This window comes from Ailuropoda melanoleuca, chromosome 8 (genome assembly GCF_002007445.2).
Source record: "Ailuropoda melanoleuca isolate Jingjing chromosome 8, ASM200744v2, whole genome shotgun sequence".
Classification (NCBI taxonomy): Eukaryota; Metazoa; Chordata; class Mammalia; order Carnivora; family Ursidae; genus Ailuropoda; species Ailuropoda melanoleuca.
This window is the reverse complement of record NC_048225.1, coordinates 13,976,385-13,998,077: the sequence shown is the minus strand read 5'-3', so window position 1 is coordinate 13,998,077 and position 21,693 is coordinate 13,976,385. Positions and strand designations below refer to the sequence as shown.

The window sequence follows — 21,693 nt, the reverse complement described above, 5'->3', positions numbered from 1 at the left end:
AAGGTGCTGTGAATCATTAATAAAAACACGTTTAATTTCAAATTGTGGCTGTGCTTTAAAAGTAACCCTGAAACCTGTGAGCACTACAGGAAATGGATGAGTCATCCCTCCCGCTATCTGGTGTCCTCTAGGTCGGGGCTACATAAAGTCAGCCCTCGCTGCCTGAACCTGCCTCTCGTGGCCACCAGCGTGCTGCCCAGGTGGGCACGGCCTGCGGTGCCCGTCTCCTGTCCCCACGTGGCGCTCCGACAGCTCCTACCCAGCAGGGCACGGTGTGCCGTGGGGCTGTGACCACCTGCAGCGACCACACGTATTCTGGGATAGTTGTTGTGTGCCTTGCAGGTGGGGTGGGGAGGGGGTAGAGATCTTCGGGGAAGACAAGGCAGATTCTTTGATACAGCTATTTAGAAAGCCGGGAAAACACAGTTCACCAGAAATTTCCTCTTCAGTCTACGTTGGTCCATTTCCCCTCTCTCCTTACTAAGAGGAAGTTCCGTTAGCTCATAGAAACGCAGAATCACACATTCCTCAGCCTGGAAAAGCCCTCGAGGGAGATTACTCAGTTTAAGAACAAAAGACCTTCTGTGGGGGACTTGAATCCAATTCCCAAGAAGCCCGTGAGCGTCTCAGCACCAGCTGCAGGAAGGACTCCGTTCCCCCACAAGCCGGGCCTGGGCTGGGCTGACCAGCGCAAACTCCTGTTCATGCCTCCCAAGGAAAGCTGGCGAGGGCTGCAGCACAGCCCATGTCCTCGGACTCCGTTCTCCCAGCTGCTCCGCGTTTGGTCTCTTCTGGCCCCACTCGCCTAGGGTGCTGATTCCGCTTATTCTCTCCATCTTTGTATTCACCTGTCTGCTGCTCTCCATCCAACGTGCCTTAAGGGCTTTTTCCTGGGGGCAGAGGCCATCTCTAACACCCATTTCCAGGAGACCCCATACCTCTTACCAATAGGACAGGGAGGCCTCCAGGGCAAAAGTCTGAGCGGTACCAAATGGCATGATATTAGTCAAGTTCTCTGAAGATGATAGGTTCGGGCTTCCCCAGAACTGATTTGTTTCCCCAGAGTGAAACTGGGAGAAGCATCGTTGGAGATGACACAGAGGAAAGGGGATAAGGTGTCCCCATCCACCTCCTCAAGGATCCAGGATGGGACAAAGAGGAACGTGCCCTGGTGACTGGCCTGGGCCCTGAATTTGCCCCATCCGCACAGCTGAGCTTGGGGAGAGACTCAAACCCACGTGTGGCTTTTCGTGGAAGGGGCAGGCTGCTCTCAGAATCGGTTGCCGATGGCTTCCGCACTTATGAGAAGCACCCCTGGGACGCGCCTCCACATCGAGGGGAGCAGGTGGCAGGGCTCCAGGGAGGTCTGGTCTCTCTTCCAACTGGCCAGACGCCACACTCCAAACACTGTGTTATACGTTCCCTTTTCAGCTTTCAGAAAGAACCCTCCATTCCATTCCATTCCATTCCATACTTCATGTCAGTGTGAGGACTCCTGTGTCTGACTGGAGCCCAAGTCTTCGTTGCTGCTAAAGCGACATCACACATCTTACTCGTTATCAACCTCGATTATCAACAACTTGAGGCTTCCACCAGCCACCCTGTCGTCAGAAATTTGACAGGTTTCACATGATTCCTGAGGTCCTGATGGTTTATTGAAGTAAAAAGCATACGTCGCTGATTTACAGAGCCTTGCATGCAGGGCACATTCGGGTCCACTGCCTCGAGGGGGCCTCACATCCGTCTGTGAACGCGTCAGGCGTGGTTTTACAGACGAAGAAACTGAGACCCTCCGGTGTACAGATGAGACGCTAAAACGGTGGGATCAGAACAAGAACCTCCAGGTTCTTGAAAGACCCGGGACCCTTGCACTGTGCTGTGCTGCTGCTTCAATAAATAGGGGAACAGAATAAATAACCCTTCCAGGGGAACCCTGAGTGTCGCGAGGGAGTTCAGTTATCACACTGGCACATCAGAGCCTCTGGGAGGACGTGGTGGGGGAGTTGGGGGTGGTTCTGGGTGGATTCCCTGAGCGGGAGTGTCTCTTCTCAGAATGCCACAGAAGACTGCAAGGCCAAGTGGTGACCCTGGAAGGGGACAGACCCCAGGCCTGTCACTCCCCCCAGCTTCCTTGCCCGAGGGCTGTAAACTGGCTTTGAAGATAGAATCCAAATGGACTGTAGGGAGGCAGGGCCCACACCTGTCCCCTTCCTGGGCCCAGGGTCGGGTAGTCCTCTTAGCATGACACACGGACTTCTGCTCCATCTGTTAATCCCCAGCATGAGAAAGAAGCTGGCTCTGTGCAGACATGGGTTCTGCAGTCCACTTCCTCCCTGCTCAGGGTCACACCAGGCTGGAGACGTCACCTCTGACACCAGCTTGGTTAACATCCAGCATGGACGGCCGAGTGGAGATTGAGTCATTACTCCAGCCATGTTATCAGAGGATAAGCGGGCCACTGAGAATAAGTGGCTAGGCCAACTCAGACAGCCGGACCTGAGCACGCAGAGGTCTGAGCCCAGGGCCGTGTCCTGTGGGTCTGTAGCTGGATGCTAGCAGTGAACACAAGTATAGGTCCCGACCCTGACCCTCTGGGGCAGGTGAGCTCGTGCCCAAGCCCAGAGACCATCTGAAGGGTTGAGTTTTGCCCAGTACAAAGAAACCTGGTTACTCTGGTACCATCAGTAAGGTGGTGGGGGCAACAGGGTAGAGGTAGTAAGAGTAGTCAGTAAAAGTCAGTCTGCTTTTCGTGGAAGGGGCTTCAACCCCCCGTGGCTCCATAACAATGGTTGGCTGACTGACTGACTGACCAGGACAGATACATCTTAAGATCTTTCGTGACAAGCTCCCTGCCTGGGAGGACTGCCAGCTAGGAAGCTTCTCCATGTGACCATCCCAGGCTGACCAGCTCTGACCATCCAGAGATCAAACTTGGTCTCTGCTCCCTCTTTTGTTCTCCAAGAAATGACCTTGGCAGGGAAGCCCCCACCCTCCCAAGCCTCCATCCGGCTGGAGGCCCTGGCACTTAGCTGGTCTAAGGGGGAGGCCTGGGTCTGAATGACTTCAGCTTGGGCCTCCCCACAATTCCAGAAAACCCTGTGATTCCCCTGAGCAAATAATCTTTTACAGTACAGGAAGAGCCCCAAGGAGGGAGATGTCTGCCCTGCCCTTCCTGGCTCTGCCAGAGTCTGGAACCCTCCTGCAGCGCAGGCCGACGCCACCCATGCGTCTGCGATAGTTGAGCAAGAGCATCTCGCTCTGCCCTGGGCCCCTTAGCCAGCCCTGCTGGGCCTGACGAGGGCTGGCCCCACTGGGCTTGCAGAAGAGTGCCCACACTGGCCTCTACGCATCACTTCTGACTCCAGGGGGCCCTTGTGGCTGAAATCAAAAGCAGCCCCTTAGCCTCAGTCACTCATTCGAGTGGAGGCTGGAGATTAGTGGCAGGGTGACCAGGTTTGAGTCAAAGCTGCCCAGGAGACTGCCTGGGGCTGCCAAACAGTCCAGAGAGGCAAGATCATGGGCCAAGCTCCAGTCAGATTCTCCTAGGTCACCACAGCTGGTCAAGCCCAGGAGCGACCATTCCTCCATTGGCTGGTCCCACTGTCCAGTTGAGGTACCTGAGGGAGTGACAGTCATTCCTGGGTCCTGTTTCAAATAGCCCTTGGCTGGCACTGGTGGAGGCCAGCCTGCCTCGGCATCTAGGCATGTCCTGAACTTGGGGCCAAGGCTATCTGTCGAGGAGGACTCTTCCTCCAGGCAGCCTGTCTTAGCTGCTTTCTCCTCTGTGCATCTGGTCTGCTTCAGGTAGCCCCGGAATGCCACTGAGTCTGGGTCTTCTTCCCCAGATGCCTCAGGCCCGGGAGGATTGACATGGCCCAAGGCGGAGCCACCCTGCCCGTCCCCAGGCTGCCCTTCAGAGTTCTGGACGAGGCCAATGCCACTGTCGTCCTGGTCCTGGCTGCTGTTCCCCACCTGCTGCTTCCAGCTGGGGCCAGTGCCAGGACTCAGCCTGGGTTCCTGCAAGCAGATCCCGCTGTCTGTGCTGCTGCCACCACTGCAGCTGCTCTCCAGCTCCAGGGGTGCCCCCTTGCCCACGGTCCCCCCAGCCTGTGGGTGGGGGGCAGGGAGGAGGAACTGGGGCTCTTCATTCTGCAGGGATGGCTTGGCACTGCCAAAGCCACTGTCCGTGCTGCCGTGTAGTTCTGAGTTCTTCAGCTCTGGGGACACTTTGGGGAAGGCCTCCTCGTCCAGGAGGTGGATGGCATCCTGGGGCTCGGGGCAGGGAAGCTGGCTGACAAAACTGGAGGGCTGAGGCTTCTCGAAGACCTGGAGAGGAGAGGGCAGAGCGAGAGAAGCAAAGGTCAGCTGCAGGAACCCACTCTGGTGTTGCAGGTGAGGCCCCAGGGCCCGGAGGCGAGCTCAAGGGGGTTCTGCTCTAACCGAGGGACCCACAGAGCCACTGGTGCTTCTCGTTTTGCTTCAGGATCGATCTTTCCTCTTAACGCAGTTCTCGGTTTGGCTCAGGTCTGTGTGCTCGCAGCTCAGATGGAATGGCAGGCAGAACGGGAGCCGGCCAGGAATGGAGAAATGTTCTCAGCTCTAGCAGCAGTCCTTTCCAAACCTGAGAGCAAGCTGCGCTCATCTAGATAGATCTAGAAGCGTGTTTCAAACTTTTTTGGACTATGATTCCAAATAAGAAATGTGTGACATAATAACTTGTATATAAATATCCCATAAACTGAAAGCGGTTTCACAAAATAACACTTCTCATTACTACCTGGGTACCGTGATCTACACTACTACTCTCCTCTGTTCTACTCCTGTTCTAGTCTGTCCTACTCTGTCCTATCCCATCCTCTCTGTTATCCTCGCTCGTCCATTTCATTTTTTAAAATGCTGGCTGTGAGACACCAAATTAAGTTCTCCACCCCCCAAGCTGTGACTTGTGCAAACACAGGGTGGCTGCCACGTAGGGCAGTGGATGGAGCACAGAACTAGCAGCGGGGGAGGACCTGCTCCCCACAACCTGCCCAGAGTCCCAGGGAAAGTCATTTAATCCCTTTCCCCCTAGCTGTTCCGTCTCAGCCACACTGGGGTTCTTTCTGCTCATGCAGCAGCTCAGTGCTCTCAGGGCCTTTGCACGTGCTATGCCCTGTGGTGGGAACACTCTTCTCTCAGCACTTTCCCTGGCTGTGTCGTCCTATCATTTGGGTCTCAGCTCAGACGTTCCTCCCCAGAGAGGCCTTCCTGACCACCCTGGCTAAAGCAGAGCTCCGACACTCTCTACGTTCACCGGGTTTACTACTTCTTAGCACTTGGCTCCTGAAATTCTTTTAAAATTTATTTTCTGCCTCCCACTGTGGCCTGCTATCTAACCACATTTACTCCCCACACCAAGCAGATTATAAGCTCCCTGAGGACAGGAGCTGTCTAGTTTTGTCTGCTACTCTGTTCTCGGAGCTTAAACTGAGCTGGCACATATGAGGCACTCATAAGGTTTGTTGACTGACTTACTCACTGTTGCACACCTGCCCTCATTCCTTTTTTAAGTTTGGACTCGAATACAACTCCTACTGGTTGAGTTCCTATGAATATCACACAGGTTGGTGATTAAGGATATCTGTTTCTGGAGCTAGACTCCATGGTTCAAATCCCAGCTCTGCCTTTTATTGTGTCACCTTGGCTGAATTATTTGTCCTGTGTGCTTTAGTTCCTCGCCTATAAAACGGAAATAGTGATAGTACTTGCCTCCTCATGTTGTAGTTAGTGCACGGCAAGTGCTTACAACAGTGCCTGGTACAGAGAAAGCACTCGGTAAATACTGGGCAAATTGAAATTTACTCTCCAGCCTCTAGGGAGAGAAGTGAAATGACTTGCACAAAGTCACAGCAGCAAAGGACAAACCTGTGATTTGTACTCCACTATCCTGATCTGAAATCTCCATTTATTCAAAGATCTGATCAAAACAGCTCATGAGTGGGAATAAGCATATGAATGCACAAGTGTTCTGTGCCCTCGAAGTTACTCATTAAGTTAGTAATGACCACTGTCATTAGATGAAGGCAACCGGGCTGCATTTATCTTGAGGAGGAGAACATTCTCAAGGAGAGCTCACTTCTGTGATCCACATGGCACACAGGAACGAAAACCCAGAGACTGCATGTTGTCTCTTTGGCATTTTGGACCTGTGCCTCTTTCTCTGGCTTGCTTTAGAAGTACTAGGCTCTACGCCGGCTGCCCTACCGGGCTGTAATCAACCCCTTGGGACCAGGGGCCACATGAATCAGCTTCTTCCTGGACCACATCTGGCCTGTCATTGGTGCTCAATAACTGTAGCTCGATTGCCACTTCACTGTCTCTTCCTAGATGCTCTTCTTGATGCCCAATGAGGAATCCCCGCTCCAGTTACCAGGACCACCCCTCCCTCACCCCTTTGCTTTTTCATCGTCCATCCCTGAGGGCAGCCCCCATCCAGGCTCCAGGCCCAGCTCAGAGCACCTGTTACACAGGCCGATGCATACGTGTTTGTGGATGGAATCTCCTCGGAGCACAGAGAAGGGACAATGAGTTACATACTTCAGTTAGACACAAGGAAGAACTTTTTAATCCTGTAAGGCTGTAGGGGCTGCCTGTCCCCAGTCTCCTTGCCATACCACTCTACCCAGGGCACTGGAGCTAGGAACACAGTCCTTTGCTGCCTGGACAAAGACCCTAAGAGGGTCTTTGTCTCTCTCCTTATTTTTCCTAGTAATCCTGGGATCCCTCGGGGGGGGGTGCCTTCCCAGCTGTGGCCTTTCCTGGGACCCCCACCTCCCTGATGGAGCCGGTCCTTCCCAGCAGAGCCTGCGGCCCTCTCCATAATGGGCTCCGTGGAGATGTGGCGGCAACCTTCGGAACAGCCTGAATCCCAGGTGGGACAGGTGGGGGTTTGGCAATGTTGCTCAGTGCTGCAAGCTGAATTCTGGAAGCTGGCTTAGCATAAGTGCAGCAGTTGCTGGCACTGCGTGGTGAGAGGAGACACTCGGGAAGGGGGGCGGAGACTCTGGCCACCTCCATGACCCCAACTCCCAGGCAGTACCCCCCATTCTGCTCTCTGCCATTCTGGCAGCAGCCGTAGGCCTGGGCTTCCAGCCCCATGTTCTACTTCTTCTGGAGCACTTAACATTACCAGCTGGCAGGGGTGGGAAAGCCCAGGCTCGTCCTGTCTTTTCCTGGCTCTTTACATGGCCCCCGTGCGTGTCACAGCTGCTCCATGCCTCAGTTTCCTCCTTTGTAAAATGAGGATAATCCCCCCTGCCTCAGAGGTACTAATGCATAGGGGCTGGCCCATGGTCAATTATTAGTAAATAGTAACAAAATGACACGGGGGGAGGGGGGTTGGGACCACTCAGTATGTGTCTTATTGGGGGCCCTTAGGAGGCAATGTTCTCAGCACTGGGCTTTGCATTTATGCCCCCCCCTGTCGTCACAGTCCTTGATGAAGGGGCCTCCTGATAATGTCAGGACTGAGGGAAGGGACTTTCTGGGAGGAAGCCTCCCGTCTCCTGGAGTCCTGGCACGGCAAGGAAGGGTGGGCCAGCGGCCTTCCCCCGAGACTCACCAGGACGGAGGGCAGCTTCTTGCGGCGCCTCACGTACAGGTGGAGGGCCAGGCAGTAGGCCAGGGCTCCGCACAGCAGCAGGACGAAGATGAAGAAGATGCTGAGGTTGGTCGCGGTGAAATCTGCGGGCCCAGAGAGATGTGTTTGCGGCCTGGCTCCTGGGAGTCCACAGCCACTCTCAGGAGCCACTCCGTGGCCCAGGTGATCCCCTAGGCCTCCTTTAGGCCACAACCAGATGCTTCTGGATCCTTGGAAATCCCTGCCTGGCCTTCTAACCTCTGTCCTAAAGGCATTCCCTCACTAGACACACTGGCTTTACTTCAGCTCTGCACACAATTCACACCACAGCACGTGGAACAGGGGGGCTGGATGGTATAGCAGGTAAGAATGGAGGCCTGGCTCCAATCCCAGCTCCACCGCTGACTCAGCCTCTCTTGAGCCTCGGTTGCCCCATCACTAAAATGGGAAAAATAATAGTGCCTACAACATGATTGAGAAGTACACAGCACTGATCGTCCACCACCTCCCCTAACTTAGGTTAGCTGATCCTTCTAACAACAGTAAGAGGTGAACACTACTATCGTCCCTATACAGACCACGATCCTGGAGCCCAGAGAGCTTAAGTAACTTACCCAAGTCATATACCTCTTAAGTGGTAAAGCTGACATTTGAAGCCTGACCTGTATACCAAACTATTTCTTCTACCAGTGAGTAAATGTTGAAAAAGCCTGACACAGGGATGGTGCCTTAACTCTGCTTAAATGAGAGTGAGGCTAAATGACAATGAACTTGTGAGTGTCCTTCATGAACGGAAACGGACTGTAGAAATGTAGGGAGTCACTCTGGTTTTTGCGGGCCTTGCCCACACCAGACTGGCAGGACTGGTGGGACATAGGCTGCCTTGAGTAGTTGCTATTTAGAGCTTCCTCTGGGCACACCCTGTCTCCCCAGCCAGACTGTAAGATCCTCATGGACAGGACCATGGCCATCACATCCCAGGACCTCTCCCCTCCCTCCTCTCCCTCCCCTCCCCAGCACCTGTGCAGAGCCTGGCTTTAGTTCCGATGGGGAGGGGGGCTAAGGAGAAGGCCTTCGGTGTCCAGCCCCGAGACAGGACAGCAGAGGGATGTAACAAATAGGAACTACTGAAGCTGGGAGAGTGGGCCTGGGCCTGGGGGTGGGGGTGGTTCTTGGGAAGCACAGCTGTGCTCATGCAGAACACCAGCATCAAGAGACCTGGCTGTGCCACCATGCCCTAGAAAGTTGTTGATACCCACGGAGCCTCGGTTCCTGCATCTCTGGAGACAATAGCAGCTTTCTCATAGGGCTGTGTGGGGGCGTGGCCCTGGCATCGGTGGCCCTGAACTGATGCTTTTCAGATCGTATGAGGCCCTTGCTACCTCCCTCCCCGCCCCCAGACAGCAGACCCCGACAGCAGACTCACACTGCCGGGTGAGCACGATGCATTCCTCCTTGGACCATACCCCCTTGTTCATGCGGGAGCTCACAGACGGCTTCACCTTGACACAGAACTCTCCCAGTTCTCCAGGGGGTAAGAGGCTGAAGTTTTCATGCTTCACCTTCTCCTTTGTGAACTGAAACAAAAACAACATAGACCATGGACCATGGGAGCTGAGAGCAGGAGAGCCATCAGAGATGTTCCAGGCCACCCCCCTCTGTGTCCTTTCCCTGACATAACAAACCCGGTATTATCAACGCAGCCCAAGATCTCTGTGATTGACATGACTTTTTTGTACCAAAAGAGAAAAGGAACATTTTATTGATGCCAAGGGGCTGGAACCAAATGGTGGGAAGAGGATGGATCTGGCAGATTCCAGATCTCCCACTTAGGGGGGGTTGTCCATGGGCAATTACATAGCCTCTTGGAGCCTCATTTCCCCATTTATAAAATGGAATAAAATATCCACCTGTGAGGGGATCAGGAATAGTAGCTATTAAATGTTTTGCGTGGTGCCTGACACGAGTGGGCAGTGTCTTCCCTGCCACCTGGCAGGAACATAGGTTTGAGGGCTGAGGTCATCTCAGCTCCTTCCCCTGCCCCATGACCTCCCTCTACTCTGCCTGCAAGGTTCCCCAGGGATGCACAAATTGCTGCCAGCCCCAGGGACAGGGAGGTCCAGGGAGCCCACTGCATTATAAACACAGATGTCCTGCGGCCCTGGGGAGGCCCTTACCGTATAGTTCCCCGGCACCTTGCGGATCTGAATCTCATACTCGCGGAAGTGTTGGAAGATGCTTTCGTAAGTGTCGCCCATAGGGGCTAGCTTGGGCCTGGGGGGCTGGATCTTCCCGAGGATGATGCCATTGTGCACCTCTAGCTTCACGCCGCCAACCGTCAGAGTCACTGGTGGGGAAGCAAAATGATGAGGCCTGCAGGCCGGGGAGGGTCTGGGTGCCCCGTCCACACTGGGCCTCTAGAGTCAAGCTTTACCCACCCTAAAACCTGGGCCTCCAGTTTCCAACCTGGCAGCACATAAGGACTTCCTGGGGAGTACCTTGTAAATACAGATGCCCCGGGTCCACTCAAGACACAGGGAATTTGAATTTTTGAAGGTGGGCCCTGGAAACATTGATTTTTTAAACACATTCCTCATGTAATGTTTCTGTAGCCAGCTGAGCACTGGCCCAAAGACCTGGAAGAACATTGGTTCTGACTCTGAATTTTGCAGAGCTGGCTCACCACACACATATAGAGCATGGTCAATTCCAGTTTGTAGAATGGAAAAATCCCATCAAGTCTGGGGCTTACCCTTTTCTCTTACCTCTGCTGAGAGAGACCCCCAGCCCTTCTTCAGTAGCATCTCCCTGTTTCAAAGCCTCCCACCCTGATCACTGGGAGTTCGGCCCTAAGGGACTGAGGACTGGATCCAATTCTGCCTACTGTTTGCTGCCCTGTGCTAAGTGCTTATGGATTCACTTCCTCTTCCAGAACCCTACAAGTACACAGTTCTGGCCCTTGTGACTCAGCTGCTCCAACTCACCCCAAGACTTCTCTTCTGTAGGATAAACAACTCCAGTTCCCTTTTAAATCTTGAACAACTTGGCTATTTTCATCTAAGTCTTCTCAAAAGTCCTGACTAGATGTTTGGGCAACTAGGTCCTTGGCCAGGAAGCCTGGCGGGATAGCGAGCTACAGGAACAGAGTCACATTCTAGACTGGAGTTTCTGGCAGGAAAGAATCCCCAAAGCCATCGTCTAGGCCCAGGGGAGGAAAAGCACCTTCATCCACGGAGAAGCGGGTGTTGGTGAAGGTCCAGTTGGAGTACTGGTTTCCATCCACCGTGCGGACTTTGGCTCGGTAGCCATTGTTGTGGTACAGGTCCAGGGTCACCATAGTGAGATCACAGAACGACACCGGGGTCTGGCTGCAGCTGGGGATGGACTTCCAGGGTTCTATCCCATACCTGGGGAGATATCAGGAAAGGCACTGGTAGAAGAACTTAAGTTCAAACCTACCTCCTTTAAGAGGAAAGCAAGGGGCCCAGGGAGAGAGCCCCCATGAGGTACAGCCCGCAGGGTATTTTCTCTGATCCCGGGCATCTAGCTGCAAGAGGATCTGTCTTGGTTCTGGGACCACGTACCAATTTTTCTTAGATTGGAATATCTAACAGATCTCCAACTCCTCCAGGAAAACCTGCTTCCCACTGCAATACAGCCTGACTTCTCGGGCTTTCTCCCAATGAACATTTGTAGTCTATTAGGGTTTCCTTGTTTTCTAATTACACTGTGGGTGCATTTCCTGTTTTTCCAATAAGATGGAAAAAACTTGAGGGTAAGGGAAATACCTTGGCTTTCTCATCCCAGAGTTCCCAGCACACTGCTCAACACATATGGGGCTCAACCAGTCCTTGTCAACTGATGGCTATATGCCAGGGTCTTTCCCGGTGTTACCTCAATAACAAGATGGGTATGTCCTCCCGTGCCAGGGAAGTGAAGGGGATGCGTGCACCCCCTCCCGCACCCACCTCCCTCCTTTCTCCATCCTCCCCTCTCCATACCTCAGAAGCTCTACTTCATAGCAGGTGCTGTTTGATGGTTTGGGGATGGGAGTCCAGCGGAGGACGTGGGAGAAAAATTCTGCTTCAAACCACACAGATGGAGGGCTGGGCAGTTCTGTCCCCGGGGAGAAGAATGTCAGTATCAGAGTTTGCAGAGCCCACCCCCAGCAGTGACGGTGACGATGTGATGATGGTGGTGGCCATGCTCCTACCAGCTTCCACTTATTGACTACTTTACTATGAACTGGACTGTCTGCTAAATACATATGTTGTTTCAGTTAATTCTCACAACCAGCCTTACAAGGTAGGCATTTACGACCCCAATTTTACTGGAGAAGAAGTGGAGACTCAGAAAGGTTGAATGACTTGCCCAAGGCCAATGGAGCTAGTAAGGGGCAGGGTGAATCCACATGTGTCTGATTGCAGAGCTAGTGCTGTATCCCTTAGATTGCTGTCTGGGATCAGTAATAGAAGTGGTGGCTAAGAGGAGTCAAGCTGAGTCTGATGTATCCCCGGAGAGAAGGCACGGGCCAGGGCTAAGTTATGTCTGTCTGCAGTGAGATCTCACCTCAGATAAGCTTGTCCCTGTCTTTGCTCCAGCCTCATCCCAAGGCTGGCCCCCATCCCCATCCCTGGTCCCTACCCTGGCCCTAGCCTTGGCTCCAGCCTGAGGCCTCCTCTCTGGAGTTCTTGGGGTACACAAATAGCCTGCTTGTTGGCATCTGCCTGTTTCTCTTCATAGGTCTCCTGGGCAACCCCAAGCTGAATGCTTGCCACATTCCCCCACGTCTAGAAGGGCTGTAGGCTGGGTGAGGACCGACAGAACGAAGCAGGTCTGGTTGTAGACTGTGCTGACATTTCCACACAGAGCCAGCACCCTTGGCTCCGCCGTGAGATACTAAATACCACCGTCTAACTCGATCTCCTGCCCCCCCCCCCTTCACCGTTGGGACACTCCAACTTCAGAAGCTTCAAACTAACACTTGCCAGTGTGACTTGGGCAAATTACTTAACTCACCGAACCTCTCATTTGTAAGAATGTAATAAATACACCTACTCTAAAAGTCTTGCCAATCAAGTGTGATTACGTAGGTCAAGGCCAATAGCCAGTCTGTTCCTCTTCTCTCCTCCTCAATCCCTTCATGTCTCTCGATCTGCCAGCCACTCTCTCGGGCTTCCTTTGTTCTCTAACTTCTCTCCATCTCTCTAGTAATGCTTCTTCTAGAATTGTCATTTGCACTTAGAAAGTACATCTCCCCTGTCCCTTGCTTTCTTTCTTACACTATCTTTGATCCTCAAGGCTGTGTTTCGATTTCAAAACGTTAGATAGAAAGTGAGAAATGCAGTGGGTCTTTGTGGTGTTGGGGCTCCATATCCCCGACTCAGCTCTCGATCATGTGAATAGCCTGACTGCAGGTTTTACTTAGTATTTTGGTGTAGACGCAGTTTCAGTCCCTGCTCTCCCTGGCTCCACTCTCCGTGTCTCCACCTCCCTGCCCCAGTATTCTCTCTCCAGACTTTACTTTTTTCCCTTGCAGAAATTTTCCAGGATAGCTGGCTGGGTTAGAAGATTGAGCTAAGGGGTAGCAGGAGGAAGAGGGAGGCAGGTGGCAGTGGGAGCACTTAGGGGCTAAAGAAGGAGCAGGGATGACTAGATGGAGCAACAGGTGATAGTAGGGGGCAATACCTGGGCTGGGGGGGATGGCATGGGGGAAGAAACAGGTTAAGTGGAGGGCTAAGGGAAGGTGGAATCAGATGGGGGATCAAAGTTATTCCACAGAGGGGAAAGCATTCTTACCACTTGAACCAGAACAACAAAAAAAGGCCAGGACTAAGTTTCTGACTCGCTTGGAGGTGGATGGAAGATAAACTGGAGGTGCGTGGGTGGGTGTCATTGAACTTCTCTGTTCACCCACCCCAATCAATTTCATGCTCTTTCACTTCCACAGTGGGGAGCCTGAGACCCAGGCTTGCCGGAATAAGGGAGCTTCTGGGAGGGAGTAGGCAATGGACCCCCCCCCCCCCCCCCCCCCCGCGAGGGACAGCCAGAGACAGGGTTCTCCGTGGAACGTACAACTTTAACGTAGGGGCGACGAAGAGCAGGAGTCGGGGACTCAGCCCCGCCAGGCGGGCGCGGAGAGGGCAGGGGGGGCTGGGATCCTTACCGCGCGCGCAGGAGCCGAGGTTCACGCTGAGGAGCACCACCAGCAGCACTACCAGGCGCGGCAGCATCCTGGGCGCGCCGCATCATCTGGGGTCGAAGCCGAAGCCAGCGCAAGGAGCAGGCTGCGCGCCTCCAGCCGTGGCTCCGCGGCTCTGCCTCTGAAAGCTGGGGCTGGCTGGCAGTCGCGCCCACGCCCCGCGAGGCTGACGTCAGAGGGGGCGGGCCCCTGGACGCCCCGCCCCCGAGGCCGAATGTCCGGATGCCCGTGCGGGGCCGCTTGCGCACAGCGGAGCGCTGGCCACCCCCGCGGATGGGGAGGATGCTGCGGCCCGGCGGGCGCTGGGCTGTCCCGGGCCGGGGGCGGGGCTTTGACCAATCCTTCCCTCCCGGCTTCCCAGGCCCCCCGCCGCGATCTCGTCAATGAGGCCTGGGCTGCCTGGGTGGGAGTGGCGGTGGTGCAGAGGGTGCGCTGAGGGTGTCAGAGACGATTTTGCCGGGCGAATAGGGTTGGGATTGGAGCTGTGGCCAAGGCCTGACGCTTACTCAGAGTTGGGGAAGGAGATTGTCTCAGGCGCTCAGGGAACATTGCTAGGACACGTGCGTGACTCTTGCTGTTGCCTTACTACCTCGGTGTAGGGCTCTGAGCCAAACCAACGGTGGAATAGACAGTCCCCTCCCTGACTTAATAGTTTTGGATGGGTGCCCACAACCTCCTTCAGCTCCTTTTGGTTTCCCTCGCTTGCCTGAAATCTCACGTTTAGAGCTATTTTCCCCTGGTGGGTAATAGCATTCTTAGAGAACCTGGTAGCAGATCATCGGTTACTCATGCTTCGATATCACTTGACTCATCTGAGATTTCACTCCAGGTGCACCAAAGATGTGGGAGCATGGGGGGAACAAACTCTGTCCACCGCACTTTGGTTGCGCCGAGACGCCTGCCACAGAGTATGTGCCTGTATTGAGGTTGGGTTCCTATTTGGGATCCAAGGGTCTACTTTAGGACTAGGAAGGCCTCACTTTTTGATGATGATGAGTGAAGGTCAGGGATGCCCCAGCTACGTGGATAGTGGAGAGTGGTATACGCAGGCCCAACAGGACACAGGGTCAGTGGAGCCACCCTAAGGGGACAGCTCTTGTTGCCACACCTTCCAATCAGCTTGGAGAAAGAGTTCCAGGGTTTTTAATGTGTGAGAATGTTTTCTGCACTCTCTGTTGCTCAACTGAAGACGAGTGTGGCCAATTGCTCAGAGGTATCCAGGCATGACCCAAGGGGTGGGGCTGCCTTTTGAAATGACTTCTCAGTTCCCACTGACCTTTTGAAGGAGGAGGACGCTGTGCAGTTTCTTGCTGAACTTGCCTCTGTACTTTCTTTTTTTGTTGTTGAGTTAAAAGAGTTTAAAATTCTTACTCCATTGCCATTTTGAAGGAGGGTCAGATTTGTTAATTCACTCATATGACAAACATTTTCTGCACACTCTGTTTGGGCCAGATACTGTGTTAAACCAGAGGATAAAACGGTGACCAGAACAAGGTCCCTTCCCCCAAGAAATTGACAATTTAGCTAGAGACAGAACATAAAGAGAGATTTTAATTTGCTGTGAGAAGTGTACTGGGAAGGGAAGTACAGACTAGCGTGGGGACACAGGAAACAGGCACTCAACCCCAATGGGGGTAGAAGATAGAGAAGACTTCTTGGAGGAGGTGACATCGAAGCTGATAGTGAGGGATGAGTAGGAGGTAGTGGGGTGACGAGCAGATAGGGAGGGTGTTCCAGACAGAAGTAGGTACTTAAAGATGAGGGAACATGGCACTTTTGAAGAACCTTGTCAAGTGCATAATTTAGCCTTCCTGTTTTAAGATGAGAACGTCACCATGGCTGACCTAGGTTAATGTTTTGTTCGGGCAGAGCCTGCGTTTGAATGTAGGCTATCCTCACGTAGCCTGCTGCTTCACAGAAAGCACTCAGAACAGGAATTATGTCCAACACATGATTACCATACCTTTTGTGAAAAAGAAATTCGTATGTTTGCTTTGGTTTGAATTCAGTTATGTATTCTCTGTGTTCTAAAAAGTCCACGCTAAGGTTCTGTGATTTCTGGTGTTCGTAACAACTATGTTCCCTGCTTCCCTTGCAGCTCGGTGGAATATGTGACTGGGTTTTAACCAACGTAAAGTTGAATCGATGGGTGCTACTTCCTGGCCCGTCCTCTAACTCCGTCTTTGTTATTCTGTGAGCTAGGTGGAGGGGATCCAGTGAAGGACTCCAAGGGGATGGAAGGAGCCTGGGTCCCCGAATCACCTCTTGGAGGGGAGCTATTCTGTAAAGACACCCAGTCTGTGTGAGCCTGTGGCTTGAGAGAGGAGTTGTATCTAGTTATCTTGTTGTATCTAGTTACCGAGATTTGGGAAGTTTTGTTATACCAGCTAGCATTAGGTATCCTGATGAAGGTGCAAACATTGTCTCATTTTTTTTTAAAGATTTTATTTATTTATTTGTCTCAGAGAGAGAGAGAGAGAGCACACAAGCAGGGGCCACCGCAGGCAGAGGGAGAAGCAGACTCCTCCCTGAGCAAGGCACCGGCTGTGGGACTTGATCCTAGGACCCTGGGATAATGACCCAAGCCCAAGGCAGGCACTCAACTGACTGAGCCACCCAGATGTTGTCTCATTTAATCCTATTGCACCCCTCCCCCGCCGCCACCGCCACCACGAGATTGGCTTTGTTACCAGTGTTTTACAGATGGAGTAGTGAGGTCAGAGACTAAGTCGCTTGTCCGCATCACTCAGCCGGTGACTGGCAGAGCGAAGATTCCAGCCCAGGTCTCTGACTCCAGAACTCGTGCTTTCACTACCATATAAACAAGGCCCTTTCCCATCTTGGAAGAGCGCCTGGAAAAGACAAATGTGTAGTGAATTGAGAGAGAGAGAGAGTGAGAGGGAGAGAGAGAGAGAGAGAGAGAGAGAGAGAGGAAGAACAGCTCAGGGCTGAGTGCGGTGGGTGGAGGGAATGTGGTGAACCCCAGGGAACCTGTGGGTGGAGCTGGGTAGACAGCTTTGTCCCCACGGCCACACTGGGAAATTTTTAGGGCAAATTTTGAGTTCTGGATGGTTGCATTGTCTCATTTTCACTTTACTTCATCTTGGTCCTCAGGATGAGGCTTCTAAACAGGCATCCCTGGGGGTAGGGTGGACATCTGGGAGGGTAGGAAGTCGGTGCTCAATTGTGGTAACAGGCACACTTGTAGTTTCTGTCCCTGAACTGGTGATTGGGGAACTTCCAGGCCTTGTGATCACTGTGTCAGAGCTACACATAACAGGGAAAGAGCCCTAGACGGAACTGACCTCGAGAAGGAGGCAGAGAGAAGGAGACAGCCTGAGGGCACTTGGCAGTCATTGGATCAAGGAGAACCATAGATGGAAGATGAGGGGGCCACCAGAGGCCAGCCCCAGCTCCAGGAGGAGCCTTCTGCCTGTTCTGTACAGAACCTAATTAGTGTCCACCTCCATTCATTGTCTGCCTGACTCACTCCTGGCTGAACGTTAAAGAGCTCAGAAGGGACAGAACCCCCTTCTCTGAATGCCCCCTCTCGCATAGGTTTAGACGGTGACACAGACGGGAAGAGGGAGTTGTTTGGATTTCAACTGGGCAGGCGATAGGCTTCCCTGGAGGGTTTGGGACAGGAGAGGGACATGGCAGATTTGTGTTTTAAACAGAAGAGGAAACTCAGGGCGTGGAGGTGAGGAGCTGAGACGAGATTTGCTAGTTAATGGCAGAATCCAAACCCTGGTCTCTAGATTGAAGTTCGACTCTCTTTGCCTGACATTCCACAGTAGCAAAACTTGTGAAACTATGAAGAGTATGGGGAGGGTGTCTTGCCCATCCACCTAGAGGAAAGAGAAGAAATATTGAGCCCAGGTGAGGGTCCTCCCCAGCTAATTCCCTTGAGTCAGCAGAGTTGGACCAGCACGAATGTCCAGGGCTTTGCCCAAGACAAGGGCCACGCACTTACTTTATTTTGACATGACTAAGGAGGGCCACCAGGACAGAGGGAGTCTCCCACCTAGAGACAAATCTTAATTACTACTTCGTGTTGTAGAAACTGCTCGTCATCTCTTGCATTACAGGTAGCTTCAAGTATTTATTTTACTTTTTTTTCCTCCAAGTTTTTCTTTAAGTTCCAGTTAGCTAACCTACAGTGTAATATAGTTTCAGGGGTAGGACTGTGATTCGTCACTTCCATGTATCACCTGGTGCTCTCACCACAAGTGCCCTCCTTCTCCCATCTGCCTGCCCACCGCCCCTCCGGCAAACTTCAGTTCGTAGTTTCGAGTTGAGGTTCCACTGTAGCTCTGCTGGGAGACAGTGCTGGCTGGGAAGACCTACGCCGGGCACTCAAAGTCCCAGTTGGCTGTTGTCATCTGCGACTGGGTTTCGGGTCTCAGGTTTCTTAGCTGTGAGATGAGGATGACACCTCTTCATCGAGTTGCCAGTAGGAATAATATAAGCAAGTGTTTGTTAAGTACCCTCAACTAAGCACTGTGGGGTACAAAAATTAGTCACTTGTCCTTATCGGGTGCACGGACTTTCAGGGGATTTAAACCTGTAATAAATAACCCCGATAGAATATCAGAAGGACCAGCTCAGATAGAAAGCGTTCTGTCAACTCCAAGGTACAATACACATGCAGGATGTTGGTACCCTCGTTATTTGTATTTTTTGGATCGGATCTCCTGTTCATTCACTGCCAGGCCAAGCATACATTCACCAGCTCACAACCCCAAACCGGCTCCCCCTGTCCCTTTACGAGACTCTGATGGCCCCATAGAATCCTGGTCTCCTTGTGTGGAGCTCAGTTCATCCGTCCTCCTGCTTCTGTCCCAGGAAACAAGGCCTTTCCCTTTCACAGAATTCACAACAAGTACAAGAAACAGTAACTGGAGGTCAGCTGGGGATGCCGAGTGCTGAGTGTGCACGTGTGTCCGGCGCCGGGTGTGTGGGAGGGGGTCACAGAAGAGGGAAGCTCCATTCCTAGGCTGGAGTTGAGGTTCTTATAATTTATGAGAAAATGAAAGTCAGAGAGGAAGAGCCCATTTTGACAATGGCAGATTCACACCTCACCCTCAGAATCATTCTGTGGCCATCTGACCTTGAGGACATGAGAACAAGAGAGCTCATGCTCTTTATACCTTCTTCCAAACTATTTTTCATAAGCCGATAGTGGGCAACTGATGCCATGACGTCCTGCTGGTCTCTCGGGTGTCCAGCAGCCAGCATCCTCCCTGCCTTCACTACCCAACCCTTCCCTCCTGCCCCAGCCCCAACTCCCAGGACGCCGAAGGAACCCACATGAAAGTTCTCAGGACCCATGAGGGGAAAACTGGCATGTCTTCTGCAGCTTTTTTTGTTCTTGTCTATGGCGAAGCTATTTTTTTACACTTCGTAGAACTTTGGTAAATCAATTTTTAACACAGAAGAATCCTTTGATTAAGTAACAGATGTTCAGAAATATATACCATTTTTATCGACACTTTGAGGGACAGTATGAAGTTCCAGATGGGTGACTCACGTTTAACGTTGCAAATTTTAGAAATTCTAAGCCTAATTTTAGAAAGCTGGAGTAAACAAATGCTCTGAGGTTCATGACGGTCTTATGGGTGGTCACTACTTGAGCCCACATTTATAAATTAACGGAAGGGTTTCCATGAGAGTGCTGGATGCTTGCCTACCCACCGGTCCCAGGAGGTGCTCCCTGTCCAACCACCTAATGAGATACTTCTTGTGGCTTTCAGTCCAGTAGTCCCTTTCTATTATCCCGTGTTCTTGACCTCAGGATACTTCATTTTTCCCCTTCTCCTCCCTGGGCCAACTCTGGTCACCGCATATTAAAGCCTAATGCCTGGGTGGCTCAGTTGGTTGAGCATCTGCCTTTGGCTTGGGTCATGATCCCAGCGTCCTGGGATGGAACCCCACGTTGGGCTCCGTGCTTGGCGGGGGGCCTTCTTCTCCCCCTCCCTCTGCATCTCCTCCTGCTTGTGCTCTCTCTCTCTCTCTCTCTGTGTGTGTCAAATAAATAAATAAAATCTTAAAAAAACCCAACAACTTTAAAACCTAAGTCAGTAACTCAGATCTGCTGACATCCCATTTGAATGAGACAGAGTCCGTAATTGCCACATCTTCCTCTCGTCCCTTCTCCGTCTTGGGTCAATCTGCTAACATCCATCAAGTACTTGCTATGTGTCAGCCACCATGCTAAGCACCAGGGTACAAAGATGGAAAAGATACTGTGTTTGCCTTGGAAGATGTTTAGCTGGAAAGGAAGGAGGAAAGGAAGCCTGGCATTCATGATTGTGTTGGGTAATATGCTATTACATCATCTGGTCCTAGATGAGGTAGCCTTTCCTATTTTAGCAAGGAGAAAACTGAATCTCAAGAGGTTATGTGACTTCCCCAAGGTTACTCAGCAAATGGTGTGGCCTGGGTCTGTCTGACTCTGCTACACCAGGTTCCTCCTCCCCAGCTCCCCCCACCCCCCGCCAGCCACAGACAAAAAGAAGCAGGTAGGACGATTCTGGCTATATGGGCCAGTTGGAGGGCTGCCAGGCCAAGAGCTAGGGTGGAGGCTGCTGGCAGGAGTCCAGGTGCAACTGTGGCCCCCGGGGGAGACCTGGAACCTGGAGAAGCCAGGGCTGGGTCCTTGATGATTCTGCACTGCCTCTTGGCCCCCTGGGTATGAAAGTGAATAGGAATGGTGAGAAAGGCCCCAATGGGGTCTGTGTTTGGCCCTGAGACCTACGGAAGAGGGGCTGGGCTGGCAGCTTCCAAAGCAAAGGCTTTCTCATCTAGCTCCCAGCTCCATTTCCCCCAGAGAAAGGCCCTCTGAGAATGTTTATTCATTCGGCAAATGGTTATTGACTGCCTACCATGTACCAGGCTTCATTTTAGGCAAAGTAGCCAAAACTCCTGCCACACAGAGGGTTCGTGCTGCTGGGAGGAGACATGTGAATAAGTAATAAGTTAGATACATATGTAGTCTGTCAGATGGTGGTAAGTGCTACAGGGAACAATTACGTAAGAAAGGGGTACAGGGAATGGGGTAATATGTTGCAATTTATTTTTTATTTGTTTTTTATTTAAAGATTTATTTATTTATTTGACAGAGAGAATACAAGCAGGCGGAACAGCAGGCAGAGGGAGAGGAAGAAGCAGGCTCCCCACTGTGCAGAGACCCTGACGTGGGGCTGGATCCCAGGACCCTGGGATCATGACCTTAGCTGAGGCAGACCCTTAATTGACTGAGCCACCCAGGTGCCCCAACGTGCTGCAGTTTAAATAGGGGGGTCAGGGAAGGCCTCACTTGGTAGGTTTCACAACTTGAACAAGGACCCGAAAGAGGTGGGGAATGAGCCATGTGGATATGTGGTTGAAGAACATTCTGGGCAGAAGGACAGCAAGTGCAAAGGCCCTGGGGTAGGAGCATACCTGGCATGTTTGGGATTAGCAAGACCAGTGTGGGGCTGGAAGCCAGTGAGTGAGGTTCACCTGGCTATAGGTTGGCTCTTCTAGGGGGATCATGGCCAGTGACCAACAGGCAAACAAAGGACTTGAGAACTTTCAGCCTCTTCCACGTCCTCTTGAGAATATTCACTGGGGAGGGGGAGGGGAGGCATGAATATGAGGCTCCTCTTACTGCAGTTCGTGGCCCTGACTCTAGCATCTGAGTAAAATACACTCCCCCTACCCTCTCACACTCCAGCTTTTTGTCCTCCCCTCTCCCCTCCTTCTTCTTGGTTCCCCCCTTTCTTTTTTTCCTCTCCCTCCCCCCAAATCTGAAGGGTCTGGTCATGGAGAAGGTTGGTGCAGGAGGGTTGGGGATCAGAGTGAGGAGGCAGGTCAAGCCTGGGAGGTGTAT

General features: G+C 52.4%; 2 protein-coding genes across 2 annotated transcripts in view; one reads left to right on the top strand and one right to left on the bottom strand.

Moving 5' to 3' along the window:
* The window catches only part of SMIM35 (small integral membrane protein 35), a 61,582-nt gene that overhangs the window by 12,858 nt on the left and 27,031 nt on the right, over positions 1-21,693 (top strand). The gene's annotated exons all lie outside the window — the stretch shown is intronic.
* IL10RA (interleukin 10 receptor subunit alpha) lies at positions 14-13,957 on the bottom strand. Its single transcript, XM_011237504.3, has 7 exons — positions 13,785-13,957; positions 11,620-11,734; positions 10,841-11,025; positions 9,796-9,965; positions 9,045-9,195; positions 7,601-7,722; positions 14-4,326 (listed from the first exon to the last, which is right to left on the bottom strand). The coding sequence occupies exons 1-7, from the start codon at positions 13,849-13,851 to the stop codon at positions 3,409-3,411; spliced, it is 1,728 nt and encodes a 575-aa protein (XP_011235806.1). The 5' UTR covers positions 13,852-13,957; the 3' UTR covers positions 14-3,408.